The 26,247-nt window shown below is 40.7% G+C and overlaps 1 protein-coding gene across 1 annotated transcript in view; it reads right to left on the reverse strand.

The window, feature by feature from the left end:
- b4galnt4a (beta-1,4-N-acetyl-galactosaminyl transferase 4a) overlaps nt 1-26,247 on the reverse strand; it is a 156,268-nt gene that overhangs the window by 88,836 nt on the left and 41,185 nt on the right. The window contains exon 2 of the mRNA XM_026176454.1: nt 14,176-14,288. Coding sequence (XP_026032239.1) covers nt 14,176-14,288 — 113 coding nt within the window. The remainder of the gene's footprint in view (nt 1-14,175; nt 14,289-26,247) is intronic.

Consider the following 26,247-nt stretch of genomic DNA (forward strand, 5'->3'; position numbering starts at 1 on the left):
TATATTCCATCAAAGTAAACATGAAGGCAGCAGGTGGGCAGCAGGTGCATCATCATATTAACTTGCAGAAAAAGGTCTTTGTCAGCTGTGATAACTGCTGAGACTAGTTTATCAGACAGACAGAGAAAATAGGAAAATAAAACAAATCCCTCCTTATCAACGTGTCTTTATTTCTTTCGAACAAACTGATTTTTAAATGTTCATACACACATTTTGTGGATTCTTTGTACATCAGCATAAACAGTGCAATTGAACAGTGGAATTGCTAATCCGCAATCACATATCAAATATGAATGAAGCTTTGTTACACAGTGTCAAAAATCATTTAATAATTGTTGTCGTTGACAAATAAAATAACAGCCTGTCTTGATTATAATACAGTGTTTATATACTGCTCATAAATACTAAATATGAGTGTGAATATCTCCACTTACACTATCTGATGATCCCCAATATTCTCTTTATTGTTGAAGATCAGAGACAAAAATTGGTAGAAGTAGAGACAAAGGTGACAAAGAAGTGATGATGAGGCAAATAAAGATCTTTAAAAGAAGAGAAGAAGAAAGTGTGTGACCGTGGATGATGAATCAGACAAAGATCCTGAGAGATCAATCAACAGGCTCCAAGTGTCTGGTTTCTGCCTGGACAGCATGGGGACAGCAGAGATCAATAAGGAGCAAGGCCTCCTGGCTGGTGGCTGGTTCAGCACGGGTGGAAATAGATTATAAACTGAAACACATACTCCAGTTTTCTACTTCAATAAGCAGAGAAATATTAGAGTTAAGGAAGGGAAAATAACAAAACAAACAAAAATGTATATATAATTTCATTTTGATGATGATGACTTATAGCTCATCAGGACTGTCAAGAGAAGCTGCTTCAGGAACTTGTGAGATCCCAGCCATCTACGAGAGGAGCACTCTGTGCTTCCGTCTGCTAACAAGATTTATAGAGATGACAATTTCCTTTTCCAGCAGGACTTTGCATTTGTTCAAAAAACTCCTGCAAAATGGTTTGCAGACCATATTATTACTGAGTTAGCCAACTCGTATGATCTGAATCCCACAGAGAAGCTATGGCGTATTGTCAAGAGGAAGATGAGAAACACCCGACCCAAAATCACTGCTATGAAAGCAACCTGGGCTTCAGTAACACCTCAGCAGTGTCACAAGACTGACTGTCTTCATCCCACGCTGTACAGATGCAGCAATGTGTACGAATATACATCCTATTCAGAAGCTGGGCAATCTTGCATTTTAAATCTTGTTTGGATTGGATTGGTATTAGAATGTTGTGATCATTTGAGATACTGGATTCCAGATTAGCCATGACTGTCAGCAGGGCTGTGCGATATGACCAAAATCTCATATCCCGATATAAGAATTCTATCATCCCGATAACGATATAAATCACAAAAATGTAACATTTTCTGTAAATCCTGTGAATCTCGGGCAGCTCGACTTACGGGAAGTGTTTCTAGTTGCGCGTCATGTAGCTGGAGTTGAGTGTTTTAACAGATGCATGAAGCTATACATTTTTAGACATAAATTGTAACAGCCGCTGTTTTCTTTGTATTTATTACACAGCGTGCTGCGGGGAAAAGCCTGTTCTAACGTTTGAGTCTAAGGTTTGTTTTTTTGGCACCTGGTGGCTCTTTTTTACTTCTCATCCGTAAATAATCTGCTATTTCACGCGAATCTGTTTATTTTGAAAAGTCTCAACAGGATCTTGAGCTTTAAATAATTTCCCCCAGGGATCAATAAAGTATTCTGATTCTGATTTATTGTGAAAGGTTTATGTGGAACATAAACAAGCGGACACGCGATGGTTTTTGTCACTACCCGATCCGTACCGGAAACCCGATCGGTACCCCGCATGCGCAAATCTTACGTCACTTCCTCTCTTTGCCAACATTGCGACATTCAATATATTTGAATGATACGGTTAGCGCCCAGTTAGCTCCTAGCATTTCTCAGCAGCTCTGCCTCCTTTTCGACTACCAGGATATTTAAACAATGAATAATCCGTATCCGCAACAAATTTTTGCTTTTCTCCTCAACAGAAAGCGTTCCCCGATTGAACAACAGTGCTGTAAAATAAGAAGAATGGTGCCTAATGACAGAGTTAATAATACAGACTTTATAATATGTCACGTGAAGATTCAGCAGCCAGATGAAGTGTTTACTGGCAATTGACAGTGATAGCGGACATTATCATCACTTTTCCAACAATCCTCTCCACACAGACAAGCATAAACACACTCGATTATCACTAAATCAAATGTAACACACGTTTGTAATGACGCTAATTCAGTTTACAATAGGGTTCATTCGCTCAGTCAGCAGGTGGCGGTATCCTCGTACACTGGGGAGTACACTGCCATTAAACGAACAGAAGAAGAAGAAGAAGAAAACCCCCTGCACATGCGCGGTACGGATCGGGTAGACCCGATTTGTACGGTCTGACTTTGCACATGCGCAGTAAGGATCGGGAGTCCCGATCCGTCACTATCTTTTAATTTTTTTTATTTTTGCCTACATTATATTAAATGTTTCATTATCGGAAACATGTTAAGAGATACTTGTTATTCTTAACATCTTAACAGATACTCTGACCTGTAACTATCGTAAAATGCTTCGACCGGAAGTAGACACCTTTCGCGCATGCGGGGTACCGATCGGGTTTCCGGTACGGATCGGGTAGTAACAGTTTTACCACCGTTGTTGCTAAACACAACGCATAACGGACGGACAAGCGCTTGTCCGTCCTTTGTGTGGTTATATTAAATATAAGAGAAAGAGAGAACTTTAAGAAATTAATATAGCCACTACAGTGACCATCAAAACGATGAAAAGAATATTGCTATAAACAGTTAATTTTGCGACACCACGAAACAAACAATAGCGTAAAATGAAACAATAGATGTTTTTATATCGTCATCCGACATATATTGTAGCGGGTCAGGGCTGTTCGGGGTTCTGTTTTTACAGTTATGGTTTGTTTATGTTACCATAGTGACAGGTGATGCCCTCTCGCTGCCACGGTGTGTCCTTCCGGGGTCAGGGGGCGCCCTGTGTGTTGTTGTTGCTGTGCTGTTGCCACGCTGAGCAGTGAGCTAGCGGCAGTGTTCTCCTGGCAGATGTAAATAAATGGCTGTGCTCCCTGGCTAGCTCATGGGAAGCAAGACCAAACGATACCTCTGTCTCCTCCTTGTCTGAGCTCGCCACAATATGTTATATCAAACAGCCCTAACTGTCTGAAATAATACAAAAAAGGCTTGGAATATTTCACATTACATTTAATGAATGTCTCTTTGAGTGTATGTCTAGTATATGACTAACAAATGCTGGGTTTTTTCATGATATTCTAATGTTTTGAGATGCACTAGCAGAAGTAAAGTGACAATCTAAACAGGTAAACAGAAAATGACCTTGAGTGTCAGTGGTATTAAATCGTACCTGCAAATAAAAGAAACATTGCTAACCTGAACAGCATTTGGTTGCTTGTACACGGCTTCTCAAGCTTTAAAACGGTCATATTAGCATTTTTGTAAGCTTTACATATTCTGTAGGACTTTACATGAGGGTACATCATTAAGTTAATACGTCTTCCCGCATACTGGTGAATGTTTTAAAGGCACTCTTAGATAAAAGAGTGTGGATTCAATGAAGAAGGGGAGAGACACAAGCCGACACCTATGGAAAACTGAAGGGAAAGCTGAAAAGTAAATCAAAACACAAAATCCCCTCCAACTCTTCTGGGATATGGCACTCGCTCTAAATCTGGCAAACAGGGAGTACTGATGAAAGCAGGAACTGTTCCCACAGGGATGCAAATGAATCTTCTCCACCTCTTCCTTAGACCCATAGCAACACAACATGCCCACACCAACAATTTTATTTCAATTACTCACATCGCTCTCTCCCTCCATCCATCCATTCAGCCATCCACCCATCCATGCTACTCTGCTAAGTCTTCTTATCTGCCTCTTGTCAAATAAATTCATGAGCAGTAGGGGATTTGTCAAGAAAGATGAAGAGACGGGTGAATGCTTTGCTTCTGTTGTTTAGCGTTTTTCAGTGCGGCTCTTATCCCGGCCTTGTTTCTATTGTTAACAGATTCCTTGAGTCTTTATGGGACAGAAAATGGAGGTGTGTGCAGTTTTTGTTTCCCTTTATCAAGTGGCAACAGGAGCAGCACCTGCCTGTTTAATCTAGCAGACACAAACACTGTCTGAGTATAAACCACTATACTGATGACTTCCACTGCAAAGCCATTTACTGTCATCCAGTCATCTAAAAGCACTTAAAACATTAAGCACTTAAACACATTTGTCTTGATGCATTTCCCATTGAAGGCCTTTGACCAGCAGATCGTTCTCTTCTCATACAGCATTATCTGCTAATGGTGGTGTATGATTAGTTCTGCATCTTATAATACATCACGTTTTTATCTATTGATGGTCATGGCAGCAGCAGTGTAAACCAAGATACCCAAGCTTGTATCTCCATGGCCTCATCCTCCAACTCTTGTGGGACGACACAGAGGCTCGCCAAAGCTCACCAAGAGAAATAATCTCTCCACCGGCTCCTGGATCTACCTGAAGGTCTCCTCCCAGTAGGACATATCCAAGACGCTTGACCTCTCTTTATTCAGAAGGAATTGTAGCTAAATGCCCAAACCACCCCAAGTGGCTCCTCCTGAGAGGAGTAAAAACTTGACTCTTCTAAAATGACCTGTAAGCTGAGCCCATGCAACCATCGGAGAAAACTCACTTCTGCTGCTTGTTTTTTTTTTTTTTTTTACGTGTTTAATAAATATTTTTAAATTGGTTATTTAACACCAACATATACTATGAAAATTCCATTCAAATCACAATTTACAGTACTGCTGAAACTATGCTAAACTATGCCTCCTAACTAAAAACTATGCTTTTATACATGGGGATAACCCATGGATAACTATCTTGTGATGTAGATATTTCATAGAGTGCAAAAACATAAAATAAACAAAGGTTTGCCTCATTGTCAAGCTTGACCAGACTTTTATTGCTGTTGCTTTTTTACCTTAATGCTCTTTATATTCTATGCAAAGCACTTTGAATTGCCTTGTTTTACTTTATTTGTCTTTAACAGAAACTTAACTTCACCTACCTTTAATATAACCTACCCCACTGAGGAAGACGGGTGGGGATTAGAAGCAGAAACAGAGATAAAGACCAGTGTTACGTCTTATGATCTAATGACCTTCACCCAGCATGGCCCCAGCGTGAAACTGAGCTGTAACAGCAAACAGACAGCCCGAGACAGATTAACACTGACCACTGGTGAAACAAAGCAAGCTGGTGGGAAGTGGAGCGAGTGCAGGAAGAGCGGGAACCTTCTAAAAGGATTGTAGCCGATACCACAGAGTAATTCTTCTCCTCCTCTCTAACTGGGATACAGCAAATGGCAATAAAGCTAAATGCTTTCAAAGCCTAAAAAGGAAGGGAAAAAACCCCAAAAAACAAAAACAAGGAAAAGTGATAAATTATTTACATCAGTCTAGGAATGTGGGTATCATACTGAGCTGTCCATTTTGAGATTTTTCCTAAAGCATGAATGCATGTTTGCATGTATATTTCAGTGCATGTGTCCACACACACAGCTGTTGATCTTGACAAACAGGCTTCTACTTTGCTGGCATCTGGTTGTGACAGTGCAGACCTCGGTGCTGGAGTCCTGCCTTGGAGTTTACTGCAGGCCCACAGCTTGGATTTCAAGCTTCTGTGAACTAACACCAGGCTGACAAATGCCTCAGTCGTAATAGTAAGAATGAGTGAAGGCACTGAAACACCCGCAGGAAAAACAATTCTGGACTGAATCTTTAAATAGCCTCCTATAACGGAGCTGTCAACACTCAGAAATGTGAAAAATGACAGAGAAGAATTCATTGTCTGTAGGGTTGCAATCAGTTATGAGAGGCATTATCAGAGGCTTATGGCTACATAAGGGATATGCACTGCTGCATACGGATCACAACTTTAAAGAGCATCAAATGAAACATCAGTAGAACTATGCTCAGATTTTTTTCTGGAATACATATGTTTTAGTCCTTTAATTGGGATCGATCAAAGAATATACTGAAGGAACAACGTAGTAACCTTAATCACACATGTTACCATTACATTACATGCAAGCCATGAAATCAGGAATCCAACATCCTCATACAATTTCAGGAAACCATTTTTGTTTTGTTCTCCTCTCTGATTTGTTCCACATTCGATCCGTTGTGTAAGATTGTTGCAGTTATTGTGTTTTGTGACTCACTGTTTCTGTGTCATTCTTATAGAGTTATGATTTAAAACAAAATACATCTTTTCAGTTTTAAGGTTTTACAGATAAGTGGGGGAAAAAAAGTTTATTTACCTAATTTTAAGAGGTATTAAGGACCTGATTATTTTATTATTATGTCCTGATATTTAAAACCTCACGACTGACAGAGGGTGTATTTTTCTTTTACCATGACCATATAGAAATCCTCTCCATCTTAGTTTGTTTCTCTTAACCTTCTGCTGCTCGGGCTATCAAGTTGTCCCATTTCTCTTAAGTGCCTTATGAAGTATGCGGGTTCAATAAAAGTTTATACTTTACAGTTTGCTTCATAGCTCATGTAGTGATAGAAAGGATTTTGCTGTAATAATTCTATTATCTCTCTGTCTCCCATTTGTCCCATTTAGAATGGCAACCTGTAGCTTAACCCCAGAGACTCTGAGTCCTTGATTAAAAAACAAAAATGTAATTAAAGTATTTTGGCGACCGGAGTGACAGCACACTGGAAAATTGGACAGAAAACAAAGTATGTCAATGTGAGGTCAGGCATCCTTGAGAAGGGTGCTCAAGCTGATGCACCAAATGTCTCATGGGAGATCCATTTCCACTTGGCTAGCTGCAGATTCAATCAGTTGGCAGGAGAGAACTCTTTCAACCAAATGTCAGCGATCATGTCACCGAGTTGCTGTGAATTCATCATCCTGAATCACTGAATCACATCAACTATCCTTTTTAGCATGTGACAACATTTGAAATGCTAAATGTAATGGGTACTTGGAAAAAAAAAAAAAAAGGTCATGTGTCACTTTTCAAATGTAAATGTAAAACTGAGCAGTTATGACGCTAATCTCAACGGGTCCATTTACAGATTAAGTGATTAAGTCTAATACCCAGCCAGCACACACAGCCTTGCTTCATCAACGACAAGTTTGTGTCGTGCAGCCGAGTGTGCTGAGTGTCACTGATGATCGAATATGTTTATTTACTAGTCAGTCTATGCTCTCTGCTCCTCATTATTCTCCGGGAAGTCTCCTACTGCCATCACCACCTCCATCCCATCTCCCATAAACCATCGGCAAGGCCAGAGCAATGTAAGGCAGCCGTATTTACAGCCCTGAAAGCAATTGGAGGTTAACAATGAGGCCTGGCTGCTGCAGTTTATGGGCCGCTGTAAAATTGCCACTATGATTAAAATCTCCGTCAGGTGAAAGACAATGGTGCAGCCCTTTATCTCAACACTCCCATGAAATATCTACTCGCACTCATCCTCCCTTTCTTTCCTCTATGACCTCATTTGCAGGCCTTTACCTTGGTTAACTGGCCTTTTACGGCTCACTGTCTTATTAAAATCTGGGGAAGCGTTCCAAGAGTTGTTGGCCTGCCCTTTGTGAAAGTGTGTGTGTGTGTGTTTGACAGTGCATTGTTTGCATAGCAAGAGTGCATGATATTTTTACAGACCTGATATTTTTGTGGTGTCTTTCTGATTTACCATTTAAACTGTTACAAAAAAATAACTTTTGACACTCCTCACTGAAGACTGGTAGACCCTCTTGACTTCCAGCTTGTGACTACCAAACAGTCTCTGCTTTGACAGGCAGAGCAGGTTACACTGAATACAGTGTCATTGAGCTGAATTACGTTTGTCACCTTGCTGTCTCTTTAGTCATTAAATAAAGGGAAAGGGTGAATGAATCCATCATCAGTTTGTTTAAAGTGAACTTTTTTTTTGTTAACTTAATGATCAGCATTCTTAAGAAAAAGTTATAAAGCAAAAATCAAAGTGTGGGTTAAACCACCTGGTGGATGGACTTTGGCCATATTACACACGCAGTGTAAATTCTAAAACCTTCATGTGCACTCAGATAAGGCACCACCAGCTGTTAATTGATTCAGTAATAATTAAACAACTAAGTGACATCTGGTTGTGACAGAGCAGGTACATGCAGTGTTGAATGTCTGCATGTGGCCAACTGACAAGGGCAAGCAATATACTTGAGTGAATTGCTTCCAGTATTACACCCCCCCCCCGGACTATGAAAGGTAATTTTGAGTTCCGTTTTGCAACTTTTCATGAGCAATTGGTGGTTGAAAAGATAATACATAGCCAATGTAATCTAACTGTAAGCTATATTTACTTGTTGGAAGTGAACTTTCTCACAACAGGGACAGCGGGAAAGTTGTGTTTGTTTTTAGACACGATGTGGGTGTGTAATCAATACATTAATAAATTACAGTATAATAAAATATTGGTATCATCACAGAAATCATTCAGTACAATCCTAGAACGTATAGATAGGGAGTACAATAACATATAATATCTGTATTTCACATATTTACATAATGGCTACTGTATGTGCAGCAGCAACACACAGAAACTAAATTAAAGCGACTCCACGGGAGGAGCTCTCCCAGGTTTCTGTTGTTATATTGCATTTTGTGTGTATTTCATACCATCAGAAATACCATTACTGCAAAAGTAAATTTCAGTATTGTGGTATTCTGTATCTAACATCAATGGCAAGCATGTGACTCAAATATTCATTTACTTTCATACCAATCCAATCTGCTCATCGCTAATGCGTCTCTTTTTTCTCCTTTACTCTCTTAATTTCTTATGAAGCCTCAGCACTTCCCTTCCCTTCTTATCAGGTACAAGAGATGAAGGGGTGGGCCCATAAAAGCAATCTGCCAGTGACAGGAATAGCAGGAGGCAGGGCACCGAATCTATATCTTGTTCATTTTAACAACATACACATTCATACACACCCACCATTCAACGCCCACATGTCCATATACTCTACATTGGAATATGTATGCACCAAATGGGAAAGAGGAAAAAAAAAAAAAAACATCCTTTATGTAACCTCATTCTCATTCTAAAAAAAAGCAAGGCAACCACCTGGAGGCTGCAAATATACAACTCCAGGCAGTTTGTGACAGTGGATACATTCATTATAGGTAAAAGCAGGTGGCTGGGAAGATATTATATCTTTCATTTTTTTTAAAAAAAAACAAAAAACACCCTGACTTAGTTTCTATAATTTCCAATCATGACAGACAACTATTGAAACAGATTTTTCATTATTATTGATTTACAGGGAAGAATGTACTTTTTAAAAAAAAAAAAAAAAAAAAGGTGCAAACATTTGCTTCTCAGATCAGATGGTACTTTGATACTCCTCATCTTTACACGTCTCTAGACACACGTCTTATCTGTCCTCTTCTTCAGCGTATTCTTCATCCCATCCTTATATACTTGCCCTTAAAAAGTCCAGATAAACACTTTCTGTGTTTCCTCTGTGCCACCACTCTCTCGATGCATCTGACAGCAACCAAGAGAAGCACAGAATGCATTTACAAGGCCCGTGTGAGGACTGCAGCTTACTTTTTACACTAACACTCACTAATATCTATGATGCCACTGAGCTTCATCTATCTACCTCTTATCTGGTTGAAAAAAAATACACTTCTATATGGCTCTGCTGTGAGAACCTGCCTCTAAAACACTGCCCAATTGCAATAAGGTCATTCTATTTTGGTTTAGGTTGTCTATTAATCTTGAGTGCATAAAGCCTTAAGGGATTTTCTCTGTTTTCATCCAAGCCATTTCATTTTATTGTTTGAAACTTCTGAAATGGCAGCTTTAGTGAGCTATTAGTGCAGCACTAAACATTAGAAAAGCTGAACAGGAGAGGTAAACAAAAGAGAAAAGACCCATATGCCCATGACCCATATTACAGTTTTTTTTGTTTTTCTTTTTTAAACACACTACACCTTCCTCTCTCTCGCACCAACACACACACAGACAGACACACTCAGCTTTGACTACCAGGCCTTGAAACACGAACTACAGGTTTGACCTTTGGCAGTGACATTATCTAAATAGGGAAGTGTTCACAGTGGAGCAGCGTAACATGAACTGAAGGTGTCAGCTATGCTGCTTTAGATATTCCTCAAAGATGCCAGTGCTGAATAAGAAGCACTGGCATCTTTGATGCACACACACACACACACACACACACACACACACACACACACACACACACACACACACACACACACACACACACACACACACACACACACACTCTGCTGGAACAAAGAGCGGCTAAACGGTCATGTAAATTTATAATGAAGAGAAATGCGGTTATAGAGCCCAACAGGAAAGTCGTACGGGTGAGCCATGTTAACATGCACACACACAAACACAGGTGCACACACACACACAAACACTTGAAAGGAGAAAATAATGCTTGCTACAAACAAAGAGGTGTTATAGATAACCATAAATGGAGCTCCTGTACGGCACAGATCGTAAATCCAAATAAGCACCTCCAGCAGCGGGCCATTCCTATCTCTTATATTGCAGTTGTGATGATTTAGGGCATGTTTACAGTCAAAGTATGAACACCGTTCAATTTAAGTAATCATTATTTGAAGCAAACCAAATCTATCACCTGTCAATTAGGGGACTTATGACAAAGTGGCACTATTAAAATTCATGAAGAGTGTGCCATAAACTTTCTTAAACATTTTGGTGACTTCAGCAAAACGCTTACAGTGTAGCTGAATTTTTGAGCTTCAGCGGACAAGACTGACTCACTCTGAGAGCTGCTTTCATTTAACTATTATAAAAGAGAAACCCTAACACCATCAAGAAGGTTTAGAGTTTAGAGGAAGGCGGTTCAGAAAAAGCCTGCCGGCTTCCCTTCACTACTCTTATCGGTGCAAGCACATTTTCTAAAGTCTTCCCTTAAAACGATTTTGAAGACGACTGCATTTTACAGAGCGAGATACATCGTCCTGTTCTTATGGCCGGGGCCTTCAGCTAGTCGACAGTTGCACAGCAATGTTTTAACAATGTGTATTTTAACTTGAAGTTTAATATTTTTAATATGTCTGAAAAACTCTTGGTTGAAACTCCTTCTGCAACAATAACCTAAAATCAGCATTTCTGGTAACTACAGAGCACACTGGCATAACATGTGGGAGAAATTTAGATTACAGAGCTGCTTTAGCTCTGACATATTCATAGGATATGACATCAGTGTCAATCCACAGAGTGCACAGTGTTTCTATTCTACTACAGTTTCCCAGCTCCTGAAGCAATATCATCCTTTATTATTATCCCAAATTCTACTTTCTATTCCATAATTAAGTATAGCTTTATTGATTTGTTCCCTTGTTTCATCTGTTTGCCTTTATTATTATGGTTTCTTCTTCTTCTTCTTGTTATCATGTATTATTTATGTATCTGTATCTTTGTAGAGCCTCACAAGTCCAGATAATTCACATCCACATAACCACACAGCACATCCTCGCACATGTAAGACACACACACACACACACACACACACACACACACACACACACACACACACACACACACACACACACACACACACACACACCGGTTTTAATGAAATATGGAGAAATGCATTAATATTTCTTATTTTTACCTCCACACTTCAATATGTTGTATATTTGCTGTAACATTTTACAAAATCTGGTGATTTCATTTCAGGCAGTTAAAAGTTAGTACACCAGATTAAGCTACATATGTCTATATCATCTGCTTTTCAAGGGTTTATACCTCTTCTGGCATAAAACATTCAACACAGTCAGTGAGTATTTAATTACTGCATATCCGCCTTCAAAGAGTGAGCTGATCCTTTAGCACTTCCGGTAGTTTTATAGATATCTGAGCCTCAGGCAAGATACTGCTTCAAGGTAGACGGGCTGTCAACATGAGTGGCAAGTGATGGTGTGTAAACCTGGTCAGCTGAGATTTTGAAGAAGATATTAATAATAAATTGCCTGCCTTAAGGCTAGATGACAAACGGTGACTCCTCTGAGTATTAAATGTTCGTTTTTACAGCTAAAAAAAAACAAACAAAAAAAACCTTTTGAGTCACCTCCCATTTCTGATTATTTTGTTTCTACTATAAGGAGCCAGACTTTCCTGTAATTTTTTAAGGTGATCTTTAGTAACAGTTTGTCAGGCTTTCTGAAAGTCCTTCAGGAGTGATTTACTTTTTGGGGGGAGATATTAAGCCACTTTATACTGATCTGCTCATTCAAGCACAAAAAGGCAACTAACTCAAGTTCTGAACCACTGTTGTGTCTCCACAAAACAGAGAAAGAACCAATTTTAAATAGTATCTGAGGCACTTTGTTACTGTTGCAGCCTGTTGCAGAAACACGTAAATTGCTCTAGTTTCTTTGACATTCCAACAAAGAAAACCCAGGAATAAAAATTGTGTTTTTGCACCAACAAGGTACTAATAGCTAACGGCTTTTAGCAAAAATAGCAAAAAAAACTTGGGCTATCTCAACATGATGTGTAGTGCGTCCTTAAAAAAATAAGGAAACTGGATGAGTGGATATGCCATGATTAAGGGAGGGTAACACGGAGAAAAGCCTGAGGTATGCCGAATTACACGAAAAAAAGAAATTGCAAGAAAGTTTCACAAGACTTTGTTGAAGTATTGACTAATATTGACTTTGACCTTGTTAGAATTGTAAAAACTTTATTTTATCCTTATATACCATTTTTCAATTTGTGTTTGCGTCTCAATAAATCACTGCACCCATTTCCCATGTTCCAAGCAAACCATAAAGAAAGGGCGGTTCGAGACTTCTGCACAGTGCTGCTAAAACAAACAAACACAACCTTGTTGCAGTTGCTGTGAGAAAAGAGAAACTATTACATGGTAGTTTTATGACTCCATAAATGTTCTCAATTCTGTAAGTCCCCAGATGGTTTTCAATCTCTAAAGACCAAATCACCCAAAGTAAGCAGCAGAAAGTACAACGCAGAAGCTGCTTAAAGCCATTTATCCCTTTCCATGGAGAAATTATCAAAATATTTTTTCTTTGTAATCACTCCGCAAAAACTTCAATTCACATTGTAAATAGTACCACGATGGGTACATATTTGGAGAACGGGGTTGTAATGACAACAGTTTATCACATTTATTTTCACAGCAAGAGTTTTTTAAGAGGATTTTTGATAATAGTCCTCATTTGGACTGCACATGGGAAAAAAACAAACTGGTTTGTCATTTCAACACACAGCTGGAGGAAGTCTACCCCGGAGGTCCCGTACAGCTGAAAATTATCTAAAATAAATGAAATTGTCTAAAATTGCTCTACTTTCCTCTAAATAAGACTTGAAGTAAAGGGAAAAAAAGACTAAATATGAGCTTAAGTGTCAGATTATCTCTGCGGCTTACTGCTGCATGTACCAAGTGCTAATGATCCCTGGCTGTGGTCCAACTCTGTCTTATATTTTGCCATTGAAAATAACTCAGACTAATTTCACATCTCTCTGCGTGAAAACTATCAGAGAAATAAATGCTCGAAGAGGAGGTTAGATTGCATAATGTATTCACAATCTAATTTGAGCTGTGGCCTCCCAGAGCTGGAAACATTATTAAAATTCACTGCAGTGGGTGGGGTCAGGAGGCTAAGCTGGAGATGGGCTGGAGTAAAAAAAGAAAACTTTCTAAACAATAAAATCTGATGACAGACGCCTTTATTGTTTCATCTTCAACATTAGCCAGTTTCATGGACATCTTTACCTGTAAGCTGATTGTCCTGTTTAATTATGTTTAATGTTTTTAATTATAATGGGCGGGCTTTGTAGCACTGGACTCTTGCAGAATAAAACATGTAATAAGCAGTAGGTGCATGAACAGGACTACCTGAGCCCCCTGCACATAAGCAACGATCCACATTGCTGCTTAGTCAAAATGATGTGGGCCGGGTAGGGAGCATGTGATTAGTCATGGGCATCAAATTAATATTCACTCTTGAGTGGTAACACAGAAAATAGGAAAGGCATTAAGAAAGAAACACTCACTCCCGCATCGTCCTCCCTGCTGTCGCTGGTGTCCTCGCTCTTGTGGTGTCCGGCTGAGGAGCGAGTGTCCCTCTTTCGGCTGGCGTCGGTCCCCTCCGTCTGTCTCTCTCCATCTGGACCAAGGGGAAACATGGATATTGCTTAGAAAGACAGCGACCACTATTATCCCAATTTTCAGGTTATTGTCATTCACATTTCCACTTTAATCATCATTAATGGCATCATTGTCATTCAGATTTCTCTCATTATCATCACCGTCATCATCACTGTCGTCAACAATAATTTGAAGCTATCACCCTTTTTTCTTCCAACTCAGCCTCTCCACTGTCATCAACCCCAGATAAAAGTTCCCAGAGAAAGGCAGATTAAGTGTGAAAAAAAATTGTAATTGGAAAAGCGAAAGGAGACAAGAGGGAAGAATAAAACCGAGTCCAGAGGGGAAATGTGAAGCAGGGGGAATGAAAATGGAGGGGGGAGAAGGAAAAAAAAAAAAAAAAAGCAAGAGATCGACAAACGGAGAGACAGAGAGAATAGCTTTTGCTGGGAAAGCTAGACTGCGGTCATGCCACCGATGGATTATGGGAGTTTTGCTGCACAATGATGACAGTTGCCTTGGCCAGGAGCGAACAATTGGAACTTAAAACTACTCATTACACGTGTGTATGAGTGTGTGTCAGCTTTTGTGTGTCTGTCACAGAGCATATGTTCAAAATTGCCATTTCTCTGCCAGTAACACGTGCACATGCATACACACGCGTTGCCACGGATGATCGCACCGCACGACTCAATACAGAGAAGTTACAAGATATTTAGCACTTTATGAGAGCCTGGTTATTTGGAGTTACAAGGACCAAATGGATACTATAAGGTTTCCTCTAAAGGTTTTCACATCTATGAGGACTTCATATAAAAATAAATAAATAAATAAAAAAAGAGAATCCATACCCAATTCAGTCCAATCTCATTTTATTTGTATTGCCCTGGACTTGATCCCATTTGGCTGACATGGTACATGAATGCACAACACTTCTGCAGCCTGGATGGGCTGCCATAAAAGGTGGCGCCACTGCAATTGACTTGCCAATAAAATGGGAGAAGGAGGGGCCTCGATTGCATTACAGTGAAAGTGGTTCATTACTGTCCGCCTGGCCGCTGTAGCTGCAGCGTATATACACGCATACATTCACACACACACACACACACACACACACACACACACACACACACACACACACACACAAGAATGTGCGCACATGCACACAAGGGATGGAATGTGATTAAAAGACAGAATGGTGAGAGCGGGTGGTCATAAAGCATAATGAGAGCTAATAGTTTTCCAATATGTCCCCTTAACAATGAGTCTGAGTGGGCTGAATTGGATGCGGGTGGTTGAGAGGTGGTGGGGGGGCTGAGCTGTGGGATGATTGATGCAGTCGAGGAGAAAGGGAAAAACAGAGAGGTATACTTGTGCTCATTCTCCTCATTCATGTACAGAAACGGAAGGGAACAATTGAACTACTGTCAAAAAGCAATCCAAGCCGAAAACAGACAGAATAAATAAAATGTCGCAAAAGTAAAAGTTTTCATCTCTCTAATTCAGCTTGTCCTGCATCCTATCAAAGTCTCGAGCAAACGTAATATCTGCAGACGGTTTGTTTTCCTCATTTGTTTGGAAATCATCCTGCCTGTCTCTCTTCATTCCCTCCGCAATCTCACTGATTCTACACAACTGTAATAAAAATACACTTTGATCTGAAAAATTATCATCTTTTTGTGGAACAAATGAAGCACTGGAGAAAATTACCATGTTCACAACGACTTTCCTTAAATAAACTCTATTCCCATCTTTCTCTCCGTGATTGTGTTCCCCTCTAGAATGAAGTGTGCCGAAAATGATTTTATAACTAATAAATAAATAAAAGAGACACTTCCACAAAACGGACAATAACACAATAACAACTAGTGGAAGCGGAGGAACCTGTAAGTGCCATTTTCATGTCAAACACAGCCACTTGAGCCACACGAATTGTGCTACGAAAGCCATCACCCCGCAGTAGAAGTCGATATGGACAGCCTAAGTACAGCCTCCGGGGTCTATCAAAGCTCCACCAGATCAAAGAGCAAAGAGCAGCTACGCTAAACCTCATCTCACTTCGAGCCCTACATTGTGGAGTCAAAAATAGAAGGACACTTCAACTTCCAGCACTATAACTTGTCAGATGTTATGAATGCGCATTTCCCTGGTGGGGCGTGTGCCTTAGAATGATTTAGAAGGCTGCGATATTAAAATGCCAAGATGTCATGCGGCATTGTAAATAAAGTATAGCAAGTTACCCAAAAATCACTCCAATGAAAAAACAAAATATCATTTCTTGATCATTTATCCAGCTCTTCATTTGGAAATGTATTTTTGTTCCTCTTCTGAGTAAACAGTGTGTGAGTCACTGCATGAGTCAACTGGCAGCATATCTTTCTGTAACCATTTATCTGAGACTATTAAGAGTAGGCACTGCACCAAGACACTTTTTTTCCTTGTCTTGCATCATTTATGTAAGTGATCACCTTAAATGTGAATGTGAATACAGAAATTATAAAAATTAAACAAAAAAAAAAAAAAAAAAAAAATCATCTTTGAAGCTGAGTGAGATAGTTTCAAACCCCACAACGAAGAGCAACCAGAAAGGGAAAAAAAAACCCATCCAAAGCTGATTTCAATAAATCGTGATTTGCATGCAAAATAAATATCAAAGCAGTACAGTCAAACAGACCAAATCCATTACAGCTTTTCTGAATGCCAACAATAAACAGAGAAAAGATTAACGGCATTAGAGTTACAAAGAAAGAAAATGGAAAGCAGGTGTCAGAAAGCAGGTGACCAACATGAGAAAGCAAACTTTCTCATGAAAAATGATTCATCTTCCAGCCTCTGAAGCAATGTCTTTTAAAATTTGAGAAGAATATTTATCTAAAAAAAATAGTGTATCTTCACGATAATGTCCATATCCCTACAAGAAGAGCCCTATCAAATGAAAAGGAAAGTGGAAATTAAATTTATGCTGATATTTGTTACATTATAATTACACTTAAATCCTTTGGGGTCACTTTTAAGATTGAAATGTTTGGAAATACTGAAAAAAAAGGAGAAGATAGTTTTTAAACTAATTAATTCAATCAACTCTTCAACAATACAAAAAAAAAGTGAAGATAATGAGAACAGCAAGTACTTTTCTGTGTGTGTGTTTTAGTTAGTGTGCACGTGCGTGTGTGTTTTTGTGGACAAATGTTCAAACATTCATTACCAACAAGTCCCTCAGCACGCTTTAATACTCTAAAAATGGAGACAGTAATGCAAATGTAACGCTGCATGGGTGCGAGTTCCTTTCTTAGCATATAAACCAAGTGACGACATGTGGTTCTGCACGGCTCTGGAGAATGACTCATAAATAATAGTCTCTGCTGGAAAGAAGTGATTTGATGACCAAATCAAATGGCACTGTAGTAAACTGGGACACGTATTCTCCTATGTAACCAGCCTGCACTCCTTCAGTGGTTGTGCACCAACTACAACTTTAAAAAGACCGAAAGAACAGGATGTGCAGACGGACAGCACAAGCAGACCATGATGAAATGTGCAAAAGCCACAGTATGGCGCTGCTAGCAAGTGGCTGAACTGTGACGGGACTTCAAGCCTCGATGCCGGCTCTAATGAAGTAATGAAGAGCCGACTGGCAGGTTAATGGAAGCCAATTGACTGTGCGCTCTGCCACCAGCAGGAGACCAAGCAGAATACTAATCCTTGAGGAGCCACCTCTCTCTTGTTTCTTGTGTTCTGCCTAATCAGTTCATTTCCCCCCCACTTCTAAAACAGGAGCACTATTTACTGTGAAGATAAGATGGTGCAGAGCAACTTCTTCAACCTCCAGAGGACACAGATAGTGAATAGCTTTTGGAGCACTTTGCAGATTAGATCTTTTGCAGGGTATATTGAAAATCACAATAAACAGAAGTGTTATCCAAAGGTTGACGTGGGCACAATCTGTGGATAGAGACAAGGAAGTGTGTGTGTTGGGGGGGGGGGGGGGGGGGGGTGTTCTTCGAGCATCTTCTTCTTTTGAGAAGTAAGTAATAAATTCACCTTGCCTGGCTGCCCTTTTAAAAGTAAAGCTATTCTAAACTCTATGCCTTTTTAGTGAACTGCAGCTGTCAGAGCTCTCATCAGGGCTGTACGTGTGCCAATTTAAATGTATGCCTGTACTTTACTGTGTTTGTGCATATATGCATGCATTTAGGTGTGTGTGCAAACGTGCAAGCATTGTCTGCATCTCCTTTCATCTTCTAACAGGACTGACTACACTGGGTTTCACTTCGAGGTGGTGCTCCACTGTATGTTAAGTGATAGACAGAATGGTGATACAGCAGAATACTAATCACAGAATCAGAGGAGCGAGTGTAGCAGGAGCTACAGGCTATGCAATGAAGTGAGAAAGAGGAAAAAAATAAATAAAAAATCCAACATTATGGAGAAGAAAAATAAAACAGAGCTGGTTAAGTAGGACTAGTTTAGTTTAAACAGATATGAAAAAGCCAAGTCAAAACAAATTAACTAATAATCTATGTGGGAGCCCCCCAGGATCTGTTCTATGCTCAAGTCCCTCTGGTAAACAGGAAGAAATAATAGCAAATAACAGCACGCAGTCAAACATGCCAGCTCACAGTGGTTCATGAAGAACGCCAAGCGTCATTATCACAATTTATTTGCCAGTGTCATCTCTAGAGCGGCTCCTACATGGTCTCCTTTCAACTTGCGCAGTCAAGCATACTCTGTGTTAACACGGGACTGGCAACAGAGCCCAAGCAGGAAAGGAATATATTAAATGACTTATGGTTACAAATGGAAATTACAGTGTCAAAAAGGGGGTTAAAAATAACTGTAGTTCATTACTGCTGCAATATTTTTCTGTACAATGTCAGATAATAGTAAAAGTATTTAGTGATAAGTACTAAAATTTTGAACATATCAGCAAATCTGCTCATTGCTTTATTTGTGCTATTATCATATTAGAAAGTGGTCTGTCATTCAGAGCACAAAACACTGAACAACAACAACAATTACAAAATATTCAGTTTGGGTACAAATATGTCAGATTTGTACATTTCAGCTACTAAGGTCCAAATATTGTTTATTATTTAAGAACACATTAAACAATTTAGCTTAAATGGGCCTTGGGGTGCGGGTGTGTCACCAGGGTGCAGGGGAGACATCCCCTGCACAGGGGAAGGGGACAGGGGGGGGGGGCCCTGTCCCCTTCTGGCCACCTGTGCCTCAATTTTATCTCACAACTTAGACATCCACATTACTTACACTCTCATAACACACACATATATATAGGGCCTTGAGGGTGGGCACGTTAACGGCATCCAGTGGACGGTCTGTGTACTCAAACCTACCTCTGGCGCCAGTGCCCACCTCTCAATTTTAAATCCATGTAGACATTGAGGGTTCTCGGGAGGGGCCGTGCTAACACCTGCTGCTCTCTGGCAGCAGCACCATGCTCTCCCTTGTTTTAAATGCACTTTAGAACAACACGCAGCAACACTACACATGAGCGGGAGGAGGGAGGTATGGGGTCTTCACACACCCCCGTTCTCTACTAGCCATCGGGGCGGGGGGGCTGGGAGGAGATGTTGGCTGTCCGATGGGCCTCCCTGCTGCTGCGGAGCCTGGGACGGTCCGCTTGCCTCCACCCCGGGGAGAAGGGTAACATCTCTTGGGTCTGGGTGCTGTTTCCCCCTCTGGGGGCGAGGGTACCTGGACCCGGGGTATAGAGTATGTTTGGGGAGTGTGATTGTGTGTACATGTCCATTTATGTCAATCCTTACGTTGGGTGAGTGCTGAGTGTTTGTATATGTGTGCATGAGGGTGGGAATGCATGTTTGTGTCTGTGTGTGCCTGTTTGTCTGTGTCTATATGTCAGGTCGGGTCTTAGACTCCACCTCTCTGGGAACTCCCAGGCCCTCCAAAGTGTGGAGGCCTATCTCCCCTCACCACACTCCCTGCCGGTGACTGATGCCCTCAGGGGTTGGTGCGTTGGTGGTTCTTGGTGTCCGGGCTGGGCGCTCAGGTATGTACCAGCTCACTCCCGGTGGCTACTTGGCGGGGCCTGGCGCCTGTTGCTTGGTCAGGCCTCCTCCGGGGTGCGGGGGGCCCTTGGGCCTCCGGGCCTGCGGCTCGTTTCACTCTGGCACAGCTGGCTGCCGGCAGAGCTGGCGGGCACGCCGGTGCAGCCCCTCTAGCTTCTGCTCGGTGGCTACTGGGTGACACCTCGTCTGGGGATCCTCAGCCCTTCCCATGAGGGTGGCACGGATGCCCCTCCGGTGGTCCTCCTTGGGCTCTCGCACTCTGGGGCCTCTGGATGTCTGGGGCCTGGATCTCCTCCATGCCTGCTTCATGCCTTGGGGGACGGGGCTATGGCTCGCTACATCCTCTTGCAGACCATTACATGTGGAAACCATTTGAATACAAGCGCGCTGATCCACACAGGTGTGCACATGGATGTTCACTGTTCGTAGACTTAAATTACACCTTTCTTGGCTGCTACTTCAAAGCACATTGTGCGCTGTCTGTCCTGCGTGCTGCACAACAACATTGAATATTTAGTATTTACTGCTGTTTACACTTAGCTAGATTAATGCGATGGTGTTGTGTTTAGTATGTTGCTTTGGGGTTTTTTTTGCTTGTTTTCTATTCTTTTTCTCTCAACAGGTGATCCAGGAGATTTTTTTCCCCCCCCTTTCTCACTGTCCCTCTTCCCTTCTGTTTTTCTTTTCCTTCATCTTTCTTTCTCCCTTCCCTATCCCCCACTCATGTCTGTCCCGTCTGTAACAACTGAAAATAAAATAAATAATAAAAACAAAGGACTATCAAATGGACCAATACGGCAATGCCACGATGATCCATTTGGCAAAATAAATCCATTGGGTATCTTGGTTGGTCTTCAGACAACAATTCTGACGGCTAAAGAACCAAATGGGACAGGCTAAATAAATAAATAAATAAATAAATAAATAAATAAATAAATAAATAAATAAATGGAGACAACAAGGAATCTGTAACTGTACAGCGACAGATGCAAGCTGATGAGGAATAAATCTATCACCTCCTCGCCTGATCTCAAGGTAATAGCAAGGGAGAGATTGTGCAGGGCTGAGACGGGATCCTCCCAGCAAACATTTTGACGTTGAATTATCATCAGCTGGCATCTTGTCATGGCTGAAAGATAGTTCCAAGATGAAAGTTGAACTGATGTTGTGGATATTAGTGCAACATTGGTTCGAGCTACATCTTCAATGTCGTCTAGAGGTCCATGTTAAACTTTCTAGTACTGGAAAGTTTGTGTTCAAGGATTGTTTTCCTACTATCTCTTTGTTGATTAGAAAAAACTAAATAAAGAAAATTAAAAACATTTCTCAATAGAAAGAACTGAGAAGAACATATTCCCTTGCTGACATTGCGGACAGCAAGGACATAATTGTATGAATTTGACACGATAAGGTCCGCACACCAATAAAATGATAAACTGTAAATGGCTTAATAAAACAAAAACAGGCTCAGGTGATACTAGTCTGTATACGTGGAGACGACTTTCTCTGGATGTCTGTTCACAGCCATGTGCCAACCAAGTCAGTTGCTTTTACTTTTAAATGCAATAATTCCTTCTTTCTAATAATTTGATCTATAATTCTCACTTTGTAAGAGACAGCCTGCTGTCATACAGCAACCAGGGAGATGATATCAGGGTTTCAACCATTTTTCTGGGTTATTGAGTTCTATTATACAGCAGTAAGTGTTCATGTCATACTGAAAATAAGGAATAAAGAAGAGGCCAAAACCAAAGTATTTTTTAATGATTGTAGAGTGAGTCACTCAGTTTTTCTACTGGACACTCGTCTTTGCCCCAACCATCCTCATACTGTAGGTGCCAAACTGGCAGATATGTTTGAGTTTATATATGATTAATCATCTTGTATTTTTTCTACTCTATATCAGGCATCTGTAGTTTTGTTATGATGACCATGAAGAATATCATAAACCCACACATGTTGCTGGATTTTAAAATTCTAGAGTGGGATGACTGTAGGATGGAAATGATAAATGGACTTGTTTTTCAAAGCACTTTATTTTACAAACCTCATTAACACAAACACTCTTTTCCCACTATTTGCTTTATATGTGCTTTATATGTAACATTAAAACTCTGGGAGCATCAGGAGGAACTTTGGTTAAGGAGGTAATTGGAAGATTGGTGGATTGATCCCAGTCTGTGTGCCAAAGTACAGTATGTTAAACATTCTGAGAAAAAAAAAAATCATAAATGACCCCGGTTTGAAAAATTGAGCAAGAAATTTAAAATACAGGATCGCTTTGAATCAAGTATGGGGTGAAATGTAAACTCTGTGGGCAAACATTTGTCTGTCACATGTCAAATCAGACATAGTATTCTCATGTAAAACATGCAGGTAGCCTGATACCAGCCATGTAGCAGAGCTGCTTTTTCTAGCATAGATAGTGTCTCATAGTTTCTGGGTCACATCCAGAATCATTACCCTTCTGCTGGTGTCACTAAACAGGCACTCTGCTGCTTTGAGCTTTTGTCAGAATTATATTTTAATTACCTTTTTTAATTACCTTTAATTTTTAAAGCCTTATTATCACAATATTGTAATTCTCTATAGTGCACCACAGCATTGAGGCTTGCTCGGGAGGTAAATTAAAAAATAGTTTGTTATTTCTAATATTATGAAGGCACATTATAATCACTCGAACTAACAACTACTATACAACAGGTCCACATATTAATGTGGAAGGTTTAGTAAAATGTACCGTAATTGTCGGGCTATAAGCCGCTACTTTTTGCACAAGCTTTGAACCCTGCGGCTTTTAGTCAGGTGCGGCTTTTCTATAGATTGTCCATGATTTTTGTGATATCGTAAGACGATTTGTTTTGTTTGTTCCGCTGTTGTACGGCACTACGTTGCCTGGCGGAAGGATCGGGGTTCAAGAGTGGTATGTTGGTCACATGTCCATCCGCCAGGCAACATAGTGCCGTACAAGTAGCGCGAAAAACAAACTTCAAAGTAGCGCTACGCGTTCAGTGGGAGGCGTGGATGATGAGCGGCGATAAACTTGCGAAAAACAAGTTATGCTCAACTCCACCGGTGGATTCTGACAGCGTGGAAAAGTGTGCAAACATCCACGATCACCAACGGATTTCGAAGGGCTGGACTGCTGCATGATGGAGAGGAGGACACCGCCACGGCCCTTCAGAGGGTGTTCGACTCCGACACTGACAATGACAATGAGGATTTCTTTGGTTTTGAAAGTGACAACGAAGGAAAGAAGCTGAGAGTGGATGACGAAGCCATCCTGAGCCTGTTCGTTTCCGACACGGGAGAAGAGGACTTTGGTGGTTTTAGTGCGCAGGAAGATGGTGGTGAATGACTGACTTTTCTTCTTGTTAAAGCCGTGTCACTGCACCTGAGCCTAAAAGGTAGTCTGAATCTATTTTTCTGGTGTGCTGTAGGTTACTGTTATGTACTACATTTGTTACTCATTTATGAAGCACAGCACATGTGCAAATATGTACCCATAACTTGTTTTTCAAAATATTAATAAAAGGGGTGTGTCTCCAAACAGCCATCTCTTTCCTGACAATTCGCTTTGTGCATATTCTCTTACATATGATAAGTCAACATTGAAACACCTGCGGCTTTTAGTCAGGTGCGGCTAATGTATGTACAAAACAGGATTTCCCCCTGATTTTAGCTTGTGCGGCTAATATTCAGGTGCGCTTTGTAGTCCGGGAAATACGGTAATTGTCTTTAGAGGCCTTTTCTTTCTCTGTATCATCTTCAGCTTCTTTAGCTTTATACTACAGACTTACTATGTGAAATCATCCCAAGGCCTCTCTATCGTATTAAGTCATAAGGACTGTGCATCTCAGTGGAGCACACTAAGGTCACCGTCATGTTTCTGTAAACATTCTGGGATTCTGAAAAGGGTAGCTGTGGCATTATTTTGCTAGAGGCGGCCATGTGAAAAAGAAAAAAATCTGGTCAGCAACAATCCTTAAGTAGATGCTGGCATTCAAATGAAGCCTAACACCTGGTATCAAGGGGACTAATTTGTGCAAGAAAATACGCCCACCCATTTACCACTAGCGTGTTCTTTGCAACACAAGGCAGGACTGATGGATGACTTCATGCTGTTTACTTCAATTTCTAACCCTGCTGTTAGTGTATCACAACAGGAATTAAAATGTGAAAGTTGCAGTAAGCGAGTAGAGCATTTTAAACAGTTTGATTAACAAAGTTTGATGATTGTGAAACCACAGTGTAGTCGTCTGCTGCTTCAAAGTTTGATTAACTGAATTTAGAGATGGTTGAGCTGCTAACAGGCATATTTATCTGCCTGTTAGCTTAAACAAGTTTAGTCATCTGGCCCTGACCTTCCTCGCTGTCAAGGTGGTTTTGCATGCTCAACTGTAGCAAACTATGTTTTGTTTTCCTTTGTTGCAGTCAAATCCCAGCAGGCCAGCTGGTTCTGAGATGCTGAAACAATGTCAGGAGCAGCAGCAACAACACCTTGCTTATGCATCGTGCCTCTTCTATTGTTAGCGTGATCATTTCTGCAGTCACATCCTCTAACTTACTTGTTGAGTACTAATGCATATGTGCTTAGATTTTGGAGGGACATTAAGCAAAAATGAAACCACGAACGTGAGGAAAGCCAACACATGGTATAAGGGTGTTTGGACATCAAAGCAAACGGTGATTTTATAGGAGGTCGGGACAGCAGACACGCACAGTAACAGCATGCGCCGAGTAAATTATTGACGAGTTGAACTCGTCTACTCCACGAGTACACTGTAACTCCATCTCAATGACGTAGGCTGTAGTCCCCTTGAGCTTGCCGCACCAAATGTGTGGGAACACTAAATACACCCCTCCCTCTCTCTATTGGGGAGATTAAAATTGCATAGGAAGATGAAACAAAGGACTGCAGCTTTTAAAAGCATGAGAATGGGAGAAAGAAAGGAAGATCAAGTGAGAGGGGAACAGGTTGCAAAAGTGGAGAGAGAAAGAGGGTAAGAGGGAGGGAATTATATAGAAAGTCAAGTAGAAGACAGGCACAATGGTGAGGACTATAGGCAACTTGAGCGGGATGCAAAGAGACTGTAAGAGAGAATAGAGGTGTGTAACCACAAGGCAAGGAGCCAAAGCTCACCCAGCTGCTCACACGTTCGCTAATTTAATCACTCGTTTCTCAAACAACCATTCATTGACTGATTTAGTCACTTACTTGTTCCCTCTTTATCTCTCCTCCCCTCTCTCTGTAATGCATTTCCAATACACTGCCCTATTTTTTATAAGAGGAGAGCTTGTAAACTTTTACAAAGCACGGCTTTTAACTCAGCAATCAGGCATTACGGTATAAGACATGGTTGGCATAAGCCAGTGAAAGATGTCAAACTGTTGTGCCAGAATAGTTTCTTAATGATTCCTTAAGGACCAACAAACATCCACGCATACACACACACATATAGATACACACAGGATAGCATGGCAGGGGGTAACTTAAGTGTAGCAGGCTTCACTGGGGCTCTGCTGGCCAAATGGAGCTAGCTAATTATAGCAAATAAACTGCACTGATCTGTGCTATTAGCTGGTCAGTAATGAAGCAGAGTGGAGGGCTCCTTTGACACTGATGAATGGGCCTGGCTCTGAGTGCTGCACTCCCTGGCCTTTAGTTCAGCTCTACTAACACAGCATTCTGAGCAAAGTGAGGGTGCATTAAGGCAAGGAGCATAACAAAGCTTTGCAGATGAGATAAATAGAGACAAAAGGATTGTGACAGAGAGGAGCGAGAAACAACAAAGAACAGACAGAGAGAACTTGATGGGAGGAAAGATGAAAAAAAAAAAAAAACACAGCAGGAAAGTGTGCTTGTAGGCCTGTGGGTGTGTAGGGCAGAAATAAAAGACTGCACAGAGATGCATAATGTGCTGTAATATG

This window comes from Astatotilapia calliptera, chromosome 7 (genome assembly GCF_900246225.1).
Source record: "Astatotilapia calliptera chromosome 7, fAstCal1.2, whole genome shotgun sequence".
In the NCBI taxonomy this organism is placed as follows: domain Eukaryota; kingdom Metazoa; phylum Chordata; class Actinopteri; order Cichliformes; family Cichlidae; genus Astatotilapia; species Astatotilapia calliptera.